At 39.3% G+C, this 19113-nt stretch overlaps 3 protein-coding genes across 5 annotated transcripts in view; all 3 read left to right on the forward strand.

Moving 5' to 3' along the window:
- tncb (tenascin Cb) overlaps nt 1-1889 on the forward strand; it is a 55649-nt gene extending 53760 nt beyond the window's left edge. For both annotated transcript variants that reach the window (XM_058635473.1, XM_058635474.1), the window contains one exon: nt 46-1889. In XM_058635473.1, the coding sequence (XP_058491456.1) occupies nt 46-156 (111 nt within the window). In that variant the 3' untranslated portion in view covers nt 157-1889. The remainder of the gene's footprint in view (nt 1-45) is intronic.
- A 564-nt stretch (nt 1890-2453) lies between these two features.
- b3galt8 (beta-1,3-galactosyltransferase 8) lies at nt 2454-4543 on the forward strand. The gene is made up of 2 exons (XM_058635483.1): nt 2454-3058; nt 3594-4543. The coding sequence occupies exons 1-2, from the start codon at nt 2633-2635 to the stop codon at nt 4146-4148; spliced, it is 981 nt and encodes a 326-aa protein (XP_058491466.1). The 5' UTR covers nt 2454-2632; the 3' UTR covers nt 4149-4543.
- Nucleotides 4544-7688: 3145 nt separating this feature from the next.
- Nucleotides 7689-19113, forward strand: part of zgc:162952 (PKc_LIMK_like_unk domain-containing protein) — an 18176-nt gene continuing 6751 nt past the window's right edge. Inside the window, exons 1-6 of one of the 2 annotated variants that reach the window (XM_058635120.1) lie at nt 7689-7932; nt 9454-9532; nt 17593-17786; nt 18614-18735; nt 18845-18893; nt 18979-19113. The exon at nt 18979-19113 is cut by the window's right edge and continues 15 nt beyond it. In XM_058635120.1, the coding sequence (XP_058491103.1) occupies nt 9502-9532; nt 17593-17786; nt 18614-18735; nt 18845-18893; nt 18979-19113 (531 nt within the window). In that variant the 5' untranslated portion in view covers nt 7689-7932; nt 9454-9501. The remainder of the gene's footprint in view (nt 7933-9453; nt 9533-17592; nt 17787-18613; nt 18736-18844; nt 18894-18978) is intronic. The other variant, XM_058635121.1, reaches the window with a different exon arrangement.

Raw genomic sequence — 19113 nt, forward strand, 5'->3', positions numbered from 1 at the left:
TTAGCATTTTAAAGCGTGTAACTGGTTTTTCGTTCTCCTCCTCAGGGCGTGAACTGGTTCCACTGGAAAGGCCACGAGCACTCGATCGAGTTCGCCGAGATGAAGATCAGACCCTCCAACTTCAGAAACCTGGAGGGACGGAGGAAACGATCATAAACAAACCACCACGACCCCCTCCACTAACAAACAACACCGCTACTACAACTCCGCCCCCTTCTCCAAACAACCACCATGAGCACCCGCCCACCCAGCAGCAACCAAAGCCACTGCCGAGAGCCTCACTGCCTCCACACGTCTCCAGCCGCGATCTTCCTTCCCTCCTTCGTCACACGGCCGTGGAAAACGACGCAGTGCTGAAATCAGTTTGCATGTTTTAAAAAACACAAAATAAACTGGAATTCAAATCAAACCCATGCAGATTCTTCTTCACGCACCAAAGAGAGCAGGAACATCTCGATGTCACCTCCTTCTGCTCGCGTCAGTCATGGAGAGGAAGGACAGGAGTGTTTATGGTTCAGTGTTTGGGTTCAGGGTTTGTTTTTTTATCGTGAACTGTTTCCACGTACGGTTCTGATTTAAACATTCATCATCTCAGATGTGTTCATGTCTTCACTCGTGTCAGTGTCACTTCTGTCCTCCACAGGTTTCCTTCCCCTCGTCTCCTTCAACACAAGCCAACGTTTGATGGAAAAAAATCCTATAGGAAAGTATTAAACCGGCCACGTCCCACATTCTCCCGGATGTTTCCATTTATGCTGCGTTCCATTTGTAGTCGGAACCCGGGAATTTCCAAGATCATGATTAGAAACCTAGAAACCCATTTATCGTCCACACGAGGTGCGCCAACCCCAGCCACAACAACCATCACTCTCTCACCTACTTTTTTTAAGGTTAAGGTTAAGGGTTTTTAAGCCCCCCGCCCCCCCGAATTTCGATTTCCCTCAGAAACTCAGAGTTAGGATTCCTTTAGTCTGTATGGAACAGCTCACTATTTGGCAGACAGGCTGTTGATGAATGTATGCAATCACTCATTATTTGGCAGCCAGTCTCTTCAAGGATGAATTGAGCGGATCATTATTTGGCAGTCAGTCTGTTGGTGGATATAGATGCGAGCTCATTATTTTGCAATCAGTTTCTTGGTGGATCGATAGAGCAGCTCACTAATTGGCTCGCCCGGCGTCCATAACTTCTCTCTGGGAACGCTGCAAACTCCCGAGCTTCGATGTAAAATGGAACGCAGCATTATTCCGTAAATAAGGCATCACGCTACTTCTACTACCACAGTATTATGTTTTTTTTGTTTGTTTTTTTAAATCTAAAGAGCGTCAGAGGAAAAAAGAGGAAAAGCTTCGATTGGTCTGCTCGTGTGAACGCGCGCAGGCAGGACCTACAGTTTATCGCTCGGTTTACGATAAGACGCGGAGATTACGCTCGTCTTTTATCTTGTTTTTTTTCTTTTGTTTCTTTGAGAAATGTGAATATAACAGTACATACTGTAAATGTGGAACAAAGGGAATGTTTCGTCGTTGTTGACACAAAAAGATGTTGATGCTGAAAACATTTAAAAAAATAAAATAATTAAATTAAAAGAGGAAAAAAAAGGCCAACTCCCAAGTCCATAATTAAAGTCTATTATGTTGATGAAAAAAATAGGCCAAAACTAGAGAACTAGTTACTGTTAATAACCCCCACCCCCACACACCCTGACCCCGCCCTATGCCCCGCCCCTGCCCCGCCCCCCTGCGACAGCAGGATACTAAACCACTGACCTTCTAAAGAATGCCTGTGTAAATTAAGTCTGTTTTTATTGTTTTGTTTGTTTATAACTGGGTGAACAAGTGTTTCTCTGTAAGCTGTATTACAATAAACAGTTTGTTTAAAAGGAAGAAGTTCAGAAAATGATTTATTATTTATTTACCCTCGCTATAGACGGACACTGAAAAGATTAAAACTTATCAAACTTGAAAAAACATCATTATCATTATATCACAGTGAGTAAAAATGAACAAGAATAACATCAGTTAAAACAACAGTAAACTAAGGCTTCTCTACACTTTCCAGTTATAAAATCATACGACAGTTCAGAGTCTGAAGTGTCAGTGAAATAAAGGACCATTCCTGTGTGTGTGTATTTTGTCTTCACAGATGTTTTTAATTATGATTCCACAGTTTTATTGATTTAACCTTTATTTTAGCACGATAATCTGACTGAGATTGCAAATATAAATCAAAATAAGACAATAACAGACATTAAAAATAACATAAAAGCCATGACAGATTCTTCAGAATTAATCTAAAATCATCCAGAATTCGACTTTTGTGAGTTTTTCGAATTTAGTTTCCTAAATAATTCATATTTGTCCCTAATCCTCTTCCGTAGAAAAAATCTCTGCAGTGTTTTTTTAAATTCTCCATCTTGGCTCCGCCCCCTCCGGGCGTGGTCTCCGCCTTCCTCCTCCTCCTCTTGTGAACACGCTGTGATTTCCTGTGTTTTCTTCTTCTGTCAGAATCTGTAAACACCGCGAGAAAAGACGTGAAACGACAACAAAACAACAACAAAACGACAACACAACAAGAACACAACGACAACACAACAAGAAGCAGGAGTTTAGTTGAGTTTCGTGTGAGGGCGATGAGGAGAGCACTTCACTGCTGGACGTTAGTGAAGTTACTCGGTGTCTCCGCTGTCCTCGTGCTGTCCGTCCACGTCCTCCTGAAGACCAAAGATGTCCCCCGGTCTCCGCGTCCACTCACGGACGCCGAGTTCGCGCTCGTTTCGCCGCTAACTTACCGCTTCGTCCACAACCAGCCCGCGGTGTGCGCGCGCTCTCCCGCGCCCTTCCTGCTCTTCCTGGTCCCGGTGTCTCCTCAGGAGGCTGAAGCCAGAGGAGCCATCAGGAGAACATGGAGTTCTCCTTCTGCTCCTCCTTCTCCTCACGAGGAGACGCTGACGACACTCACTCTCTTCTTCATGGGCGTCACAGAGGACAGAGGACAGGTGTCCAGCCTGCAGGAGGAGAGCACGAGACACTCTGACATCATCCAGATGGACTTCCTGGTAAGACTGAAAACTTAATGAGTCTGTACTCAACCCCGTGGTGCTCAAACTGTGGCACGTGTACCACCAGTGGTACTTTGAAAAGAATCCGAAATACTGTTTTGCTGTTTATTTAAACCACAGTCTAGAAACACAGAGACGTTGGGATTAGCACCAGCAACCTTCATGTGGAGGATAAAGTGGTAGAAGATGAGTGAGTGAATATACAGTCTTATTAAAGTGATAATTAAAGAGTAAAAGTACAAGTTTGTCACCAGAAAACAACTTTGGTAGAAATAAAAGTCTTAAAGTTTGACATTTACTGTACTTAAGAGTCATTTCAGAAGTAAAAGTATTAAATAAAGTGAGGAGTTAGGATTGAAACATGGTGCCAGAGATAATTCATCGGTTATCGATTATACATTATACTTCAATAAACAGTAAATTACATTTCTGCCATTAAACCCTTATAAATATTACATACCTGAGCTTCAAAGCCTTAAGGAGAAAACCATTAACCCTTAAAAACCTGCATCTGTGATGTCTGTGATTCCAGGACACTTACCAGAACCTGACGGTGAAGACGGTGATGATGATGAACTGGGCGTCCACGTTCTGTCCCAACGCCTCCTACGTCATGAAGGTGGACGCTGACATCTTCGTCAACGTCTTCTTCCTGCTGCCGTGGCTGAGGAACGCGCCGCGCCGCGGCTTCATCGCGGGCTCGGTGATCGGCGACGGGCGACCGCGGCGGGACAGGAACAGTAAGTGGTCTCTGACGGAGGACCAGTTCCCCGAGGACCGCTTCCCTCCGTACGTGTCCGGCGCCGGCTACGTTCTGTCCGCCGACCTGGCCTCCAGGATCGCCTGGGCATCCAGGTTCGTGCGCGTGGTCCCTCTGGAGGACGTGTACGTGGGTCTGTGCCTGCGCGTGCTGGGCGTGCGGCCGTCGTACGCCCTCGCCGGGTTCACGCTTAGGAATCTGTTTGAGATCAGGAACCTGGAGTACGACCGCTGCGTCTTCTCCAGACTCATCATCGTCAACGGTTTCAAGCCCGGGAAGCTGCTGCGGGCGTGGCAGGATTTCTCCACGCGTCACAACAGCTGCTGAACGACAACGTCGCCAAGTCCGGATTAAAGTTCCTGCTGTGAAAGGAAAAAAAAGCCATCGGATTATTCTGAAAGCGTGAGATTTGTCTCTGTTTTTCTGGAATAATAAGAAAATTAAGAAGCTTCCATTTCTGTCCTGAAAACAGATGTTCACTTTAGAAGTTATTTAAGTGTTATTTTTATTCAGTTTGTCGACTTTAACGCCTCAGGACTTTGTTCAGACGAACAGTGCAATGTGTCTCAACTCTGACAAAAACTAAATCAGGAAATTTAAAAAAAAAAGGAAGAAATTGTCCTCATCAATTGAGAAAAACCAAAAAATTCTGGAAAAATCTTCAAATTAATTCCAAAAAACAACCAGAAGAAAACATTTTTTTTATCATTTATTGTGGAAGAACAGAAATGAAAAAAATATGAATCAAAAATTGTTTGTCTTTAAATCAGGAAAACAAAACCAAAAAAACAGAAGAAAAAAAATCTCATACATTTAAAATAAAAGAACCAAAAGAAAATATTTCAGGATAAATTCATTTAAAAAACAGAACTGAAGAAGAAAAAAAATCTGGGATTTCTTCTCATTAATTGTGAAAAAACAAGAAAAAAAAACTATCTCATAAATTCTGAAAAACAGAAGCAAATGAGTAAAGTTCAGGAAAATGAATTTTTTTTTTTATCATTTATTAGAAAAGAAAGAAAAAATGAAAGGAAATTAACTTGAATGCAGTACATTAGATATTATATTTAATATATAATATACTGTATATATGATACTCTTGACTCCTCAAAGTCCCTGTAAAGTGATATTATAATAATAATAATAATAATAATAATAACTTGTCAAACTAACCACTTTACTAACTTTAAATAGTTAAACACTTTAATTCCAACATTTTTTTCTCTATGTTTCACAAAAACGATCAGTTGAACCTGACAATCATTTCTGGATTTTCGTCCAAATTCCGATCTCTAATTTAAACGTCCTCTGTCCGTGGTTCACATCTTCTTATTTTTGTCCAAAACAAGAGTGCTGCCTTACAATCATAAAATGTCTCTAGTGGACACCTGTGGACATCTGGGGACGCCTGTGGACGTCCGTCCTTTCCCCACGAGTGTCAGAAAACTACGGTGGCCTTCACACAGCAGACAGGATGTCGTTGTTCTTCTTCGTTTGTGTCCAAATGGTCTTGTTTTAAAACATGTGAAACGTGTCCTCACGGACCCTTACCTTAACTTAAGTGCCTACAAAAGGCTTTTTCTGTGGCTACAAAAAGCAAACAAATGTAGTTTTAAAAGTGATTATACACTTTAATAAACAAACTTATGTCTAGTTTGTTACATTTCTGCCAATAAAACATCAGAAATATTACATACCGGAGCTTTAAAATCTTAAGGAGAAAACCATTAACCCTTAAAAATCACACACCTGACCTCAGGCTCCTGATTTTTTCCATATTGTAAATTTTGTCTTGTTTATTGCGATATATGCAACGGACACTTTAATCAATATCTCAACTGCTGAAAACAAACGTGCCTCATTTTTTAAAATTCATTTTAAATTTATTTATTTATTTATTTGACAAAAAATACCAAAGCTTAAGGTGGTTTTTCCAAAAAATTTTAAAATAGATGCTGGATTTAAAGATTTCTGATAATAAAGGTGATATATGTAAAAAGATATTAAGACATGAAATGTGTATGTTTTAAAGTGGAGCTCTTATTTCCGTATTTCCGACAAATCATTGCAGTTTTTGGAATTGGGATCGCAATAACCGTGTGAAAAAAACTAGAGGTCACTGTTGTACATATTTTAACATATATCACCTTTTGATTTTTTAAATAATTCACTTAAATATTTTGATCAATGTATAATAGGTTATGGTAAAAGTAGGTGTGGCCTAGCAGAGGCATGGTTTTGTAATTTACAGTGGCTTAAATTACGGATCCCTATATTGCAATCGTAACAATCTTCCGAAAAGACTTGTTGTTTTTTGTTGTTGTGTGCATCTAACGTGCTTTTCATTTTTGATAATTTTGTTAAGATTGTGTCTTTTTTTATTTGATTATTACAAACAAGTGTTACACTCAGACCGTTAAGCGCCAAAAATGTCCCATTCAAACTTAATTTTTCATGTCATAACATATCTTATTATACATTATTATATCTGGGCTTTGATAATTGATCATTTTTACTATGTCTTGTTTGGTCATATTCAGCATATGGAGAAAAAAACTTTCCATCTTTTATATTGCAAATATTGGGAGAAGTTTTCTCAGAATTCTGGCTTTTTAATTTTTTTTTAATTTGTTTCCAAAGAAATTCATAGTATGTGGCCCAAATCTTTGGGTTTTTTTCAACTGAAAACATGGTGTCATCATGGCAAAAACCTGCCATTTAAAGGGTTCTAAACCTTAAAATGCATTAGTATTGAATATCAATTTTTGTGCTCAGTGCGATGTGTGTGACTAATATTAGACCCAGACTTAAGTGTCTTTTAAATTACGCTCTCTAGTTTTTTAATACATATCTTCCCAACAGTTTATTAATTGTTCTGCATCCAAAGACAAACATTAACCAGTGAAAATGTTTTTTTACATCTTTTTTATTTACATGTTTTTTAAAAGTCTGTGTTTGTAACAGATTTTCAGGTTTTTTATTTTCCGATATCAGACCGATACTGAGTATCATACGTACTCTTCTTTAACTAATATAATTCAGTTTGTGCCTGACGATGAGTTTGTGACATAATTAACACAGGATTACATCACATCTAATAATCTATAATCTGCTAATGAAACTGTGTAATCTCTGTAAACTAACCCTCAGCTCAGACGCTGGGCTGCTGTGCCTATATTTAATCCCAGTGTGTGTCTTATAATTATGACATATTTATATATACGTGTTGTTGTAGATATACATGATGACCAGAAGGTGGCAGTGTGTGCCTGCTGTTTAAGATTAAAAATGTTTCACTGTGATAAAATTATGCACCAAAACGCCTCATGAAGCTTTTACTGTAAATTTAAATGAGTAAAACGAACAATAATAAAACTTGCTGTTTTATTCCCTGACTCTCTTTGTGTTTGTCTTAGATTTTACAGCTGAGTTGAAACTTTCATTGAAGCCAAAACATAGAATTTCTAAAGTACACATTTGTAAAGTCAGATTAATCAAGAAAATAAACTTATTTTAAGTAAAAATGTCCTAACTTCCTTAAATTTAGGCCATGTTTGTCTTGTATTTGGCTTGTTTTACATTAATGTGTTTATGTTTCTGTATATTTACAAGCTGCTGTTAAATATTCCAGCCAAACAAAATGTAATTAAAGTCATTAGCAGATTAATTTTCTTAAAACATGAACATTTAAATCAATATAAGTCCATTTGCAGTGTGACGAGACGCTGATGAGGATGAGAAACACCCGTGTCAACTTTACAGGGGCTGCAGTTTAGCCCCGCCCACTTCCAGTGGGTGGAGTTATATGTGTGTGTGTGTGTGTGAAGCTGCTGCCTAGACAACGCAGAAACGTGTGTGTGTGCATTTGCATTTGCGGGGTTTGTTTGAGCAGCAGAAAAAGACGGAGAGAAACCACAGAGAGAAGCAGAGCTGCACTTTCTTCCTACACACACTCACTCTCTCACATTCACTTCTCTCACACTCACTCTCTCACACTCACTCTCTCACACTCACACACAGAGGATTTATGATGAAGCTGAAGATGAAGCCTCACATTTCTGCAAGAACATAAAAATCTGTTTGTTTACAACCTGAAGAGCCTGAAAAACATGTGAGTCCACTTTTCATTTCTTTATTATTTTGACATAAAATCAGGCTGAAAACTCATAACTGCATGTTTGTAAACTAAAAATCAGTACACAGTGATTTCAATTCACAGTAAGAGTCAATTTAACACCAATTCTGGTGAGAATTGAACATAATTTAAAGTTATAACTGAAACAAATGCGTTTAAACCAAATGTGTATTTAACTCTGTTACAACATCACTGAGAGAGTTGAATTTTACAGTTTATTTAGTTTTTTAGTGTTTTATTGTTGTTACAGTTGAGACTTTGTTTTATTTGGCAGTGGTTTCCAACTTTCAGTCGTAGAACTGCTCACAAAAATGTTATTTTTCATTATCAACGTACATTATATTAAAGATATACAGTATTTACATATTTTAAAGACAGCAGGAACTGTGATACATCTTAAATAATTATTGTAGATAATTGTTTTTGTTGTTTTTAACTTCTTATCTTGTTATTCTTTATTATTCCACTTATTTTTGACATAGTAATTGTTTTTCTTCTTTTACTGTTTTACTATTTATCTTTATTATGTATGTGTATAGTGTGTTTCAATAGTTTTTATCTTTAATCTTTTATTTGAATTTGAATTAGTGTTTGTACCAACTGAGGTTGTTTCTAAATGTACTAACTTTATATTATCATTTTCTCTCTATAACTTAAATGATGTGACAATAATCACATTTTTATGTTTTTTAACCGTATCTCTCAACAAAACCATTTGTGGTTATTATTGTTTTTGGCCACAGGGGGCAGCATCACATTCTACTGACGTGTTGTAGCCTCTTTAAAGTTACGTAAACACCCTGTCGACACTGAAAATGAGCAACATTATTAAAAATACACACAATGTAGTAAAAGTGCAGTTTCTTCCTGTTACAAAAGGCTGTTTCCATGGTTACGGTTAAGGGAGCCACATTTTGCACATGTGTAAAACAAAATTTGGTAAATTTATTCCTAAACTTCCTGATTGTGAATTTCCATCATAGAAATAATGAAGAATGGACAAAAAACTGTTAATATTTTATGTCAGTGACTTAAAAGTTTTGTATTTAGCTCGCCAACATATTGTGCTAGTGATTTATGTCAATGTTTCTCACCAAAGTCTAAGTGATTTTATTGATTTTAGAGTTAAAGCTCTTTCTTTGAACAGTTATTGTAATAATATTGTCATTTATAATAGTTTTGCTGAGGATAATCATGTGTTTTCATTTATTTATCATTGTATGTTTGCTTCTCATCATGAGGAGCTAAGGTTGTGGAACCACTGCCATAAACTGTATAAAGATTTTATCTATATAACATATATATATATATATATACTGTTTATTTAAAGGCATCAGCTTCATTTCATTGTAGAGTTTCATGACAAAAGAACAAGTGAAAAGCTTGTGTTGTCCCCTCATGTCTTCATGTCCAGGCATCACTGTTGTCCTCATGTGTCCACGTTGTCTCGCGTGTCTTTGCTTACGTGTTGTTGCTCGTATGTTTGTTCCTCCTCAGCCTCTGCACGGAGACGCTCGCGTCTGCGTTTGTTTCGTCCTCTGCAGGATGCACATGAATAACGTTTTAAATCAGTGGAGTAAGTACTGACGGATTCACGTTCACCCTCACATTCATGTTCTCACCCTGTCATCACAGTCACAACACAGACGTATGTTGCAGACAGTGAAGTACATCACAGGCAGTCTGTTGATCTCCTGGCTAGTTAGCTAGTTAGCCTGCTAGCCTGTGGCCAATAGGCGCTTTCGTGTTTTAGCTAGTAGTAGTAAATAGAAGTGAAAAACTGCATAGTTTTATGAATAAACAACAACAATTGCCACTTAATAACATTAATTAACACATTATTATTTGTTAGACCAAGCTTACAAACTCTTTTAGTTAGTAAGCCTGTTGTGGCTAACAGGTACTGTTTTTTGTTTGTTTGGTTTTAGCTAAAATAAATATGAGACCTTATGAAATAAGTAGCTATAAAACAACAACCGTTACTGTTTTTACACATTAGCTGCTGATGCTAAATATTAAAATAAACAAGCTTGTTAACCCTCTTAGCTAGTTAGCCTGCTGTGGCTAACAGGTGCTTCCTGTTTTAGCTGAATTAAATAGAAGCTACGTCGTAGTTAATAAACAATAACTTAGCCGCTAAATAATAAACTTAATGTGTAAACCTTTATAAATACATACTGTTAGCAATAATAAGCTAAATTTTAAATAAACTTAAAGTCATAAAATACTCTGATGTTGGGTTAAATGAAATACTCGCAGGTGTGTGACATCATTTGTACATGTGTAAATAAGCGTGGCACCAGGTTTAGTTTACCACATTTTTTTTAATTGACCTTCACAGAGTTTGTGTTTCACAGCAGTGAAGGTCGATTACTCAGCTACAAACTTCACGTTTGCTTCATGTTTGCTCTGAATGTTTGTGTTTGTGTCGACTGAAAACTGTTTCACTCACTGAAGACAAATGTTCTGGAAAACACACAATATTAATATATGTTAATATAGTAAACATGTGAACATGTTAGGTTTCTGTTTATGAGGCTTTTACTTTCATGTGGTCGGCAGTTTTACTTTGACGAGGTGTGAAGGAAAGGGGTGTGTGTGTGTGTGTGTGTGTGCGTACTCGTCAACCTATCCAACAGTAGACCTTGGTGTCGTTTCTCACTCACCAACAGGGGACATCCATGCCAACAGGGGACATTTTTCAGGTCCCCTTGTTGGTCATGCTTTAAATCATGCTGAAATAATGTCTTTGATCCTCTGGTGATTCTTTTTCTTTTTCTTTTTTTTTTAAATTGTCAAGAGGGTACCTGCATGTGTGTGAGTGTAAAGAGCCTCCTCAGCACTGCCCCTACTGACTGGAGCAGGGACAGTCATCCAAAAACACAAGTCCACTGTTGGTTGGTGTGGAAGGACGGTCCTCTGTTAGCCTGGTAAACCTGTGTGCGTGTGTGTGTGTGTCAGCTGTCGCGAGCAGAGCTTTGTAAAAGAATCAGCGTTTGCTTCAGTTTCACACTCTCAGGTTCACTTGGATGCAACTTTCCACACTCGCAGACACAAACATCAGCGTTTCTCAGTCCCGCTCCACAGAGGACTCACTGCGCTTCATGTTTTAGATGTTTCCCTGCTCCATCACACCTGCACCACACGGTCAGTGACTGATAACGAGCCTTCATTTGAAGCAGGTGTTTCAGAGCAGAGGAAGCCTTTAAAATGAGCAGGACTGTGGTTCATATAATGTTCAGCTACATCCACACTGCTCTGTTTTCACTTTAAATATGAAAGCTGCTACTATTCCACTTATTTAGAGTCATGAAAACTGAGAGGTTTGAAAAGACTTATTTCTACTTTCTACTACTTATAGTGTGGTTTTACACAAAGACCAGAATGTTGTGCTGTTCTTCGTGGAGTTTCCTCTGCGTGAGGTTTGTGGTATCACACGAACCAGTGAAGCCACCTCAGGATATACATCAGATATACATCAGATGTACACTTACACAGATTACACTTACACTTACAGTAAAAACACTTCACTTTACAACCTGTTAAAACCAGATTCGACTCTGGAATCGAAGTTAAAGTCTGTAGATGTTTGATAAACTATAAGAAATCACAACAAGAACACATTAGTGCAAGTTTCAGTAAATGAAGACAGTGAGTGAGGGAGTGAGTGAGGGAGGTGGGTCAGTGGAGCAGAAGAAACACAAGAAGAACAAATGTATAATTCACCTGTGACTTAGTGATGAAAGAGTGTTCCAGACACAGAACAGCTCATCTTCTGTCTGAACACAGAACTCACCTGTGTTTCCTCATCCTGGTCCTGGTCCTTGGGTAAATCCTGTCCTTCATGTTTTAGATGTTCCTCACTCCAAAAAGAACCCCTGCAGGACCAGGTGTTAGTGTTAGTGTTAGTATAAGTATCAGCATAAGTAGTATTAGTATTAGTATTAGTATAACTAGTATTAGTATAAGTATAACTAGTATTAGTATAAGTAGTATTTGTATAAGTAGTAATTATGTGAAATGAAGTTTTCTTGTTGTGACAACAGCAAAGTGAAGCTGATGTTTGTGGAAGGAAATGATTTCTGTAGGAAGTCAAAGTTTGATCTGATTATAGACGACAGTTCTGGTGCTTTTTCATGTCAATATCACATTAGCTGTTGATTGATCCTCACACACACACACACACACACAGAACATGACAACTGTTGTCGGTAAATGAAACACAGTGTAGTTTTTGTGTGTCAGGTACAGAGTGTTCCACACACTGTCTTTTACTGTTGTTATAAAGTTTTTTAACAAGGTTTAAATGGGAAAATACAGCAGAATATCACTTTATAACGAGGTTTAAATTAGATAATCCACCAGAATATCACTTTATAACGAGGTTTAAATGAGAAAATACAGCAGAATATCACTTTATAACGAGGTTTAAATGAGAAAATACAACAGTATATCACTTTATAATGAGGTTTAAATGAGAAAATACAGCAGAATAGCGCTTTATAACGAGGTTTATATGAGTACTAACCTGTAAGAAAGTAAGGTTTTTCCCTGATTCGGGTCGGGTAGGACTGACACCAAAAGTGTGGACACAGCAGTTATTAATCTGAGATTATCTGTGACCAGATGACGTTAAAAAGGTGATGAAATCAGTGTTTAAAGTCTAAGTGACTTCAGTAAAGTGCACAACATTAAAGGATCACTTTTCACAAACCACTAAACTTAATGTTCTGCATCAGCTGCTGCCAACAGTGGGGAACCACAGTCATGAGTGATGTAGCTGCGTCCTCTGTCCTCTGTCCTCCGCCCTCTGTCCTCTCTCTTCTGTCCTCCGTCCTCTGTCCTCGTTCATGTGTTATAAACATCGTCTGCCACCTGTGGCTTTAAAAACCCACAGTTGAAGCCAAAGCGTAATTTTTTACTGTGGAAAGTTGAGGAGTGAACAGATTCTGTGGTTGTGGCAGAAGTCGGAGTCATTACTCATCATCTACAGACAGAAATGTTGTGACCAGAGTGTGGACGCTGAGAGAGACTGTGAGACACTGTGAGACACTGTGAGAGACTATCCACTGCCCGCTGCACATACTCGATGCCTGAAGTCACTGAGGATTCTCAGATCTGCCTTAAAGGCAAAAGTTTATTTATGTGGCACATTTCAACGACGGTAGCAGCGTTTAAGGAGAAAAAGGGAATTAAAAGAGACTAAAAGTTGCAGCTACAGCTGATGTGCAGCAGTGGTGATACTTTAATTACACAGTCATTTCAACAGTAGGAAGGTTTTTCAGGCTGGATTTAAAAGAAAGAATTGAATTTGCAGAGGGGAAAGTATAGGCGGACCGGGTGATGGAGTTTATGTGAGAAGAGTGGAGTTGTCATTTGTTAATGATGGGTTAACAGATTTGGAACCAATGAGGAGGAACTCCGTTTGATTGGCATTTAGTTTGAGAAAGTTGTAAACAGTAGAGTTGTGGTGGGCGCGGAGGAGAGGTGGAGCTGGGTGTCATTCATGAATATGAATACCAAACTCTCGAAGATATTGCCGAGAGGGAGGAGGTAGATGATAAAAAAAGGAGGGGCCCCAGGACAGAGCCCTGGGGCACACCGCTGCTGACAGGGGAGGGGAGCAATTGGAAAGGTTTGATTGCGACCAGAGGAATGATGTAAACCAGGTGAGTGCAGTGTTATTGATGCCAGTGGAGGCTAAAGGGTTCAGGAGGATAAGGCGGGAGATTGTGTCGAAAGCTGCGGTGATGTCGAGGAGGATGAGTGTGGAGAGGAAACCAGATTCTGCTGCCACCGTAAACATCCGTCCAGTAAAGCTCGTCTTCTGACCGGGAAAACAAACCGTGATCACGTGACACCAGTTGTGTCCTGTCCAGTTCAGGATTGATTTTAAGATTTTATTACTGGTTTTTAAGGTTTTAAATGAGCCGGACCCGACTCCTCTCAGAGGAACTCGACCCTCCAACCAGTTGCTCCTGGATGTTCTGAGAAGCCTTTTTAGTAGTTTACCTTCGCATGTAAGACCAGTGAGTACGGAGAAGAATAAAACCTCTGTTCCAGTCTACACTCAGGCCCTAATGATGCATAGTTGTGTGTGTGTGTGTGTGTGTGTGTGTGTGTGTACAGGTTCATTAACACTTAAATATGTGTGAAACGTCTCTGTAACGTAGTGAGACTGTGAGTCACTTCGCCTTAATGACGTCACGTCGTCATGTTTGGAAGGTGACGGGAACCTTTGTGTTTGTTCACACACACGCACACACACACACACACACACACACACACACACAGAGGATCTTTGTCGAGACAAATCTGTGGGAAAAATCTCACTTTAGCGTGAAGTGATTTTTTTTACTGTGAAACATTCTTTATCAGCTGAGACGGTGTCAGTCACTCTGTGTGTGTGTGTGTGTGTGTGTGTGTGTGAGGTCAGACTCAAGGTCAAACTATCAGCAGATCGTGATAAACGACCTTCACACTCACAGGAATGTTTCCCTTTCACACTTTTCACACAAAGTCTGAGCTGGTGAGGAATCACGTGCTCGAAGATGCTAACAAGACGTGCTAACAAGACATGCTAACAAGACATGCTAACAAGACGTGCTAACAAGACTTGCTGACAAGACATGCTAACAAGACAACAGTAAGGAAGAGAGTGGAAAACTCTCTGTTTGAGTGTCGTTGTGAGAGAACCATCTGTAAAAATCAGATCAGAATCAGATTCAAATCCATCTCCATATGTGGTTTGAATCTGGTTTGGACAAATCTGATCAAACTGCCAACAAATCAAACTAGAATCTGAATATGTTTAAAAATCTGATTTTGGCTGCAGTCTCAACTGGGGTTTGTCAATCCTGGTCCTGGTTTTAGATGTTTCCCTGCTCCAACACACCTGACTGAAGTGGTCAGCTGGTCAGTAAATGCTGCAGGAGCCTGATAACGACCAGGTTATTACAATCAGGTGCATGTGAGGAATGGAAACATCTAAAACCAGGACCAGGAGTGAGAGACCCTTTCTTCTCTCTTTGAAATTGTAAAGATTTCTGTCTTACTATCGAATTGAATTGAATTAAAACGAAGAAAATCAGGCCAATATTGAAGAATATCTTCACTCAAATAACTGATACGATCACATTCAGAGATGTAAACATGTTACTGCAGCTGTTCCAGAGTCAGACAGAGTTTTTAAAGAGATGATGAAGGAGCAGCGACAATTGACTGAAAAGACTGGGATTGTTTTGTTTGAGTCGAGTGAACAAAAGCCGACGCTTGATTCCTCCGCAGCGCGTTTGTGTTTGTGTGTCAGTGTGTGCTTTACACCAGCGTCACTGTGAGGGCGAGAGACACAGAGAGACACAGAGAGAGTGAGAGAGAGAGAGAGAGAGAGAGAGAGGTCGTCGTCATGGTAAACACTGACTCTGAGCTTCAGTCTCTGGTTCTGTGTGGAAAGAACTGGGTCAGGACTGAACACAGAACCGGCTTCACTGTGGGAACTTTTGTTTTTGCTTTGTTTGTCTTCGTCTCTGCTCTTTAAGACCAGACACAAAACAAACAATGAAACAGCGTCAAAGAAAAACACAGACTTTTAAGGTCCAGAGGTGAAATGAACCTTTAAAAGCTCTGGACGTCACATGACCAGATGAACTTAATACAGTTGTAATACAGTTCATATAGTGAATGTGTGTGTTGTTTTTTGTTGTGGAACATCAGCGGATGTGTTGACTTGCATTTGATTTGGATCCTGACTTGATAAACCAACATTTCTTTTATTTTTAGGGACTTAAAGTTGGATTTTCTTGTGAAAAAACTAATAATAACATCTAGAATATTCCGTGACCCCGCCCCCTCACTGCTCCCCCGCCCCCTCACTGCTCCCCCGCCCCCTCACTGCTCCCTGCCCCCTACTTGTTCCAAACACCTGTTTCTAACTGTCCAAAACCGGTGAAAAACAGAGAAAGCAACGTGTTTTAAAGTTGTCATAATTCAAGAACTGTTAATGATAGAGATACATTTTTGGTGTGTGAGCGTCAGGACGCTTTCAGGAGCTCCCACATTTACATTTGTGAAAAACGGCTGTGAATTGACAGAGAAATTAATAAAATCGCCCTCGTCTTCATTTTTTGAGTTGTAACATGGGAGTGAATGGCAGGTTTGAGCAGAACTCTCTGCGCTTTTAGGTGATTTTAAGAAAAACTGCAAGTCATATGAGAATGAAAACAACACACGGGGTTAGACGACAACCAGAGCAACGTGTTCATGTAAATGTGGGTTGGATATTGTGGGCGGGAGAAGAGTTTGTTAAGAGATTGTTGTGATTATTTTCATGGAGCGCAGCTAGAGTGTGAAAACGTCCAAAAAAAGGACAAAACTTGAACTGTGATTGATTAAAAACCGTAGTAGGTATCAAAACCTTGATTTAGGTGACATAAGTCCCAAGTCTTGTGATCCGTTGAAAGTTTCAACCACGTCTCTACGTTAAAGTCTGACGACACTGTGAGGCTCCAAAGTGGGCTGGGTTGTGATCATTTTTCAACCCTTCTCCATTCATGTGTATGTGAAAACCAGATTTTTGTCGCCGTGGTTACTCAATGACACACCATTCACTGTCGCACCACACGTGTGGGAACGGAGAAGAAGAAGAATAAACCCAGGACAATAGCAACAGAAAGCAGGGACTCTAATTACTCTCTTTTACCTTCCTTATCATTCTTCATACACATACAGTAGTTGGATATTAGCCTTTTATTTTCTCATAAATGAGATTATAAATATGAATGTTATGTCTGTGGAGGAACAACATGTCTCTTGACCGCTCAGGTCCCTGTGTGTGTGTGTGTGTGTGTCTATTTTAACCAGCACATTATTCACCGTCTTTGTGTCTCTGTATAAAGTGGAGCCTCTTACTCTGATCTGTGCAGAGTGAAATTAGACCTTTTTTCTATTTTCTCTTTCATCTGCTGTTTGCTTTCATATCGTTTAATGCATAAATTGAGCTTTTTCCAGAGTGTGTTTGTGTCGCTGAGTGAAGCAGCGCTGAACAAAGGCACCATGTCGGTTATGTAATGTATGAATAGAGTGTTCAACAGTTTAAATGTGTGCACATGAAATGTTATTATTTTAGTATGAAAGACCATTTAGTTACAAGTAAAAGAGAAACAAGTTCAATTGAACACAGTTCCAGAGTGAATTTGGTCCTGATGTATTTCAGTGTTATTTTAACGCCTCACTTTCAGTTGAGTTTTTCAGTGAGATTATGAGCTGCAGGAGCAGGATGTGATGTTCGGGTCCATTAAGCCGTTCATCTGATTAAATATGGAATATTTTTAATGCTACGCTGCACATTAATATCCTGTCGGTTTCCGAAAATTGTCTCGTCATTTTTCAAAGTGAAGTCATTTATACTTCGAGTGAACGAGAAAAGCAGCTGCACAACCATCGTATGAAACCAAATATGAGAGGATGATTAGATTTAACACAGTAATGTGTACCAGTGTAAACGTGGTTTGAATTGGTTTGATCCATATTCATAACAACATAATAAAATGTATCTAAACAGGGTTCTTGATTTAGTTTGATGCATTTATGTTCACACAGAGTAAATAAAAACATGTGTTTGTGACCGTGTCTTCTCAGTGGACATCTCCAGGATGTGCGATGTGGACGTGTCCTCAGAACCCACCAGTCCCACGCTGTACGGCGAGTCTTCGGACAAGTACTTCCACGTGGACCGATGGCAGAAGCTCCGCACCGCCGTCCGCAAACTGGAATTCTGGGAGAACTTCACTGCCGAGCTCATCGGAAGTGGCTTCTTCTCCAAAGTCTATAAGGTGTTTTTTTGTCCCTCTGTCCTTCTGTCCATCGGCCTACGTCCAGTGGAGCCGTCGTCAAAGCCTCTTTTGTCTCTGACACTAATTGGGACATTCTTGTCATTCCGTGATTGGCCCACGAGCTCTGCAGACCGTGGGGGCGCTGCGCTTACATAACTCTCTGTGTGTGTGTGTGTGTGTGTGTCCAGGTTTCCATACATTAAAGGTCTTTGTCTATGATAAATGAGCAGGAAAGAGGCCACAGGATGAACGAGTGACTGTGTCTGAGCTTTGATGTGACAACATTAAATGAGATTGAGAGAATCTGGATTTGTTCATCACCTTAAAAACAGCTGTGACACAGTCTCTGCTAAATATCCCTTATCTTATCTTATCTTATCTTATCTTAAATATATAAGAGAGTTACTATGACTAGAAGTTGACCAATGACCAAAAACATACAATAAAATGTATATTTACACAAAGGAAAGACCAATAAAGGATTATTTTGTCTATATTTTATATTTTGTGTGACTATACATAAAATGAATTATAATATATACATATAATACATGGGAAAAAAGACCTGATAATTGAGGGAAATAATGCCCTTATCTTACACAAGAAAACTTGTGTAAACTAATAAACTAACTTGAGATTGCTATTAAATATTAATTACAGGAAACAAGTAAACTATAAAACTAAAGTTAACAATAAAGTTTCAGTGAATTTAATAACATTTCTAAAGTTTCTAAGAACCAACATGTGGGAACGGTGTATAAATAACTGCTGAGCAGCTGTTGTGTTGTGTTGTGTTTGTGTCACTCATGGAGCTCCGTGTTCTTCAGGTGACAAACTGCACCAGTCGTAAAGTGATGGTGGTGAAAATCTACAAAAACGACGTGGACCAGGACAGCATCGTACGAGAGATCAGTCTGCTGCAGAAACTGTCGCATCCGAACATCGTCAGGTGCCCGTCTCACTCACCTGTGTCTCATATGTTAATAAATATGTAATATATGACTGACAGAAGCCATTTAAATCTACTGTTTATTTTAATAAATGTGTCTTTATTTCAGATATCTGGGAATCTGTGTCAAAGAAGACAAACTCTATCCGATCTTAGAGGTGAGTCCTTTTTCTTCTTCTTTACTGACAGTATCTTGAGTCCTTGTGTGGATTCTTGTGTAAAACCATGTTTTCCTTGTTTCAGTACGTGAACGGAGGTTGTCTGGAGGAACTTCTGGCCAGGAAAGATGTTCCTCTGAGCTGGAGAGAGAAGGTGGACCTGGCCTGTGACATCAGCAGAGGAATGATCTACCTGCACTACAAGAACATTTACCACAGA

This window comes from Solea solea, chromosome 8 (assembly GCF_958295425.1).
Source record: "Solea solea chromosome 8, fSolSol10.1, whole genome shotgun sequence".
Taxonomy (NCBI): Eukaryota; Metazoa; Chordata; class Actinopteri; order Pleuronectiformes; family Soleidae; genus Solea; species Solea solea.

Bases quoted from the DNA above. Each gene is read 5' to 3' on its own strand.
- b3galt8 (XM_058635483.1), top strand. From the start codon at position 2,633: ATGAGGAGAGCACTTCACTGCTGGACGTTAGTGAAGTTACTCGGTGTC. The intron at 3,059-3,593 runs GTAAGACTGAAA...CTGTGATTCCAG, and splicing joins TCATCCAGATGGACTTCCTG to GACACTTACCAGAACCTGAC.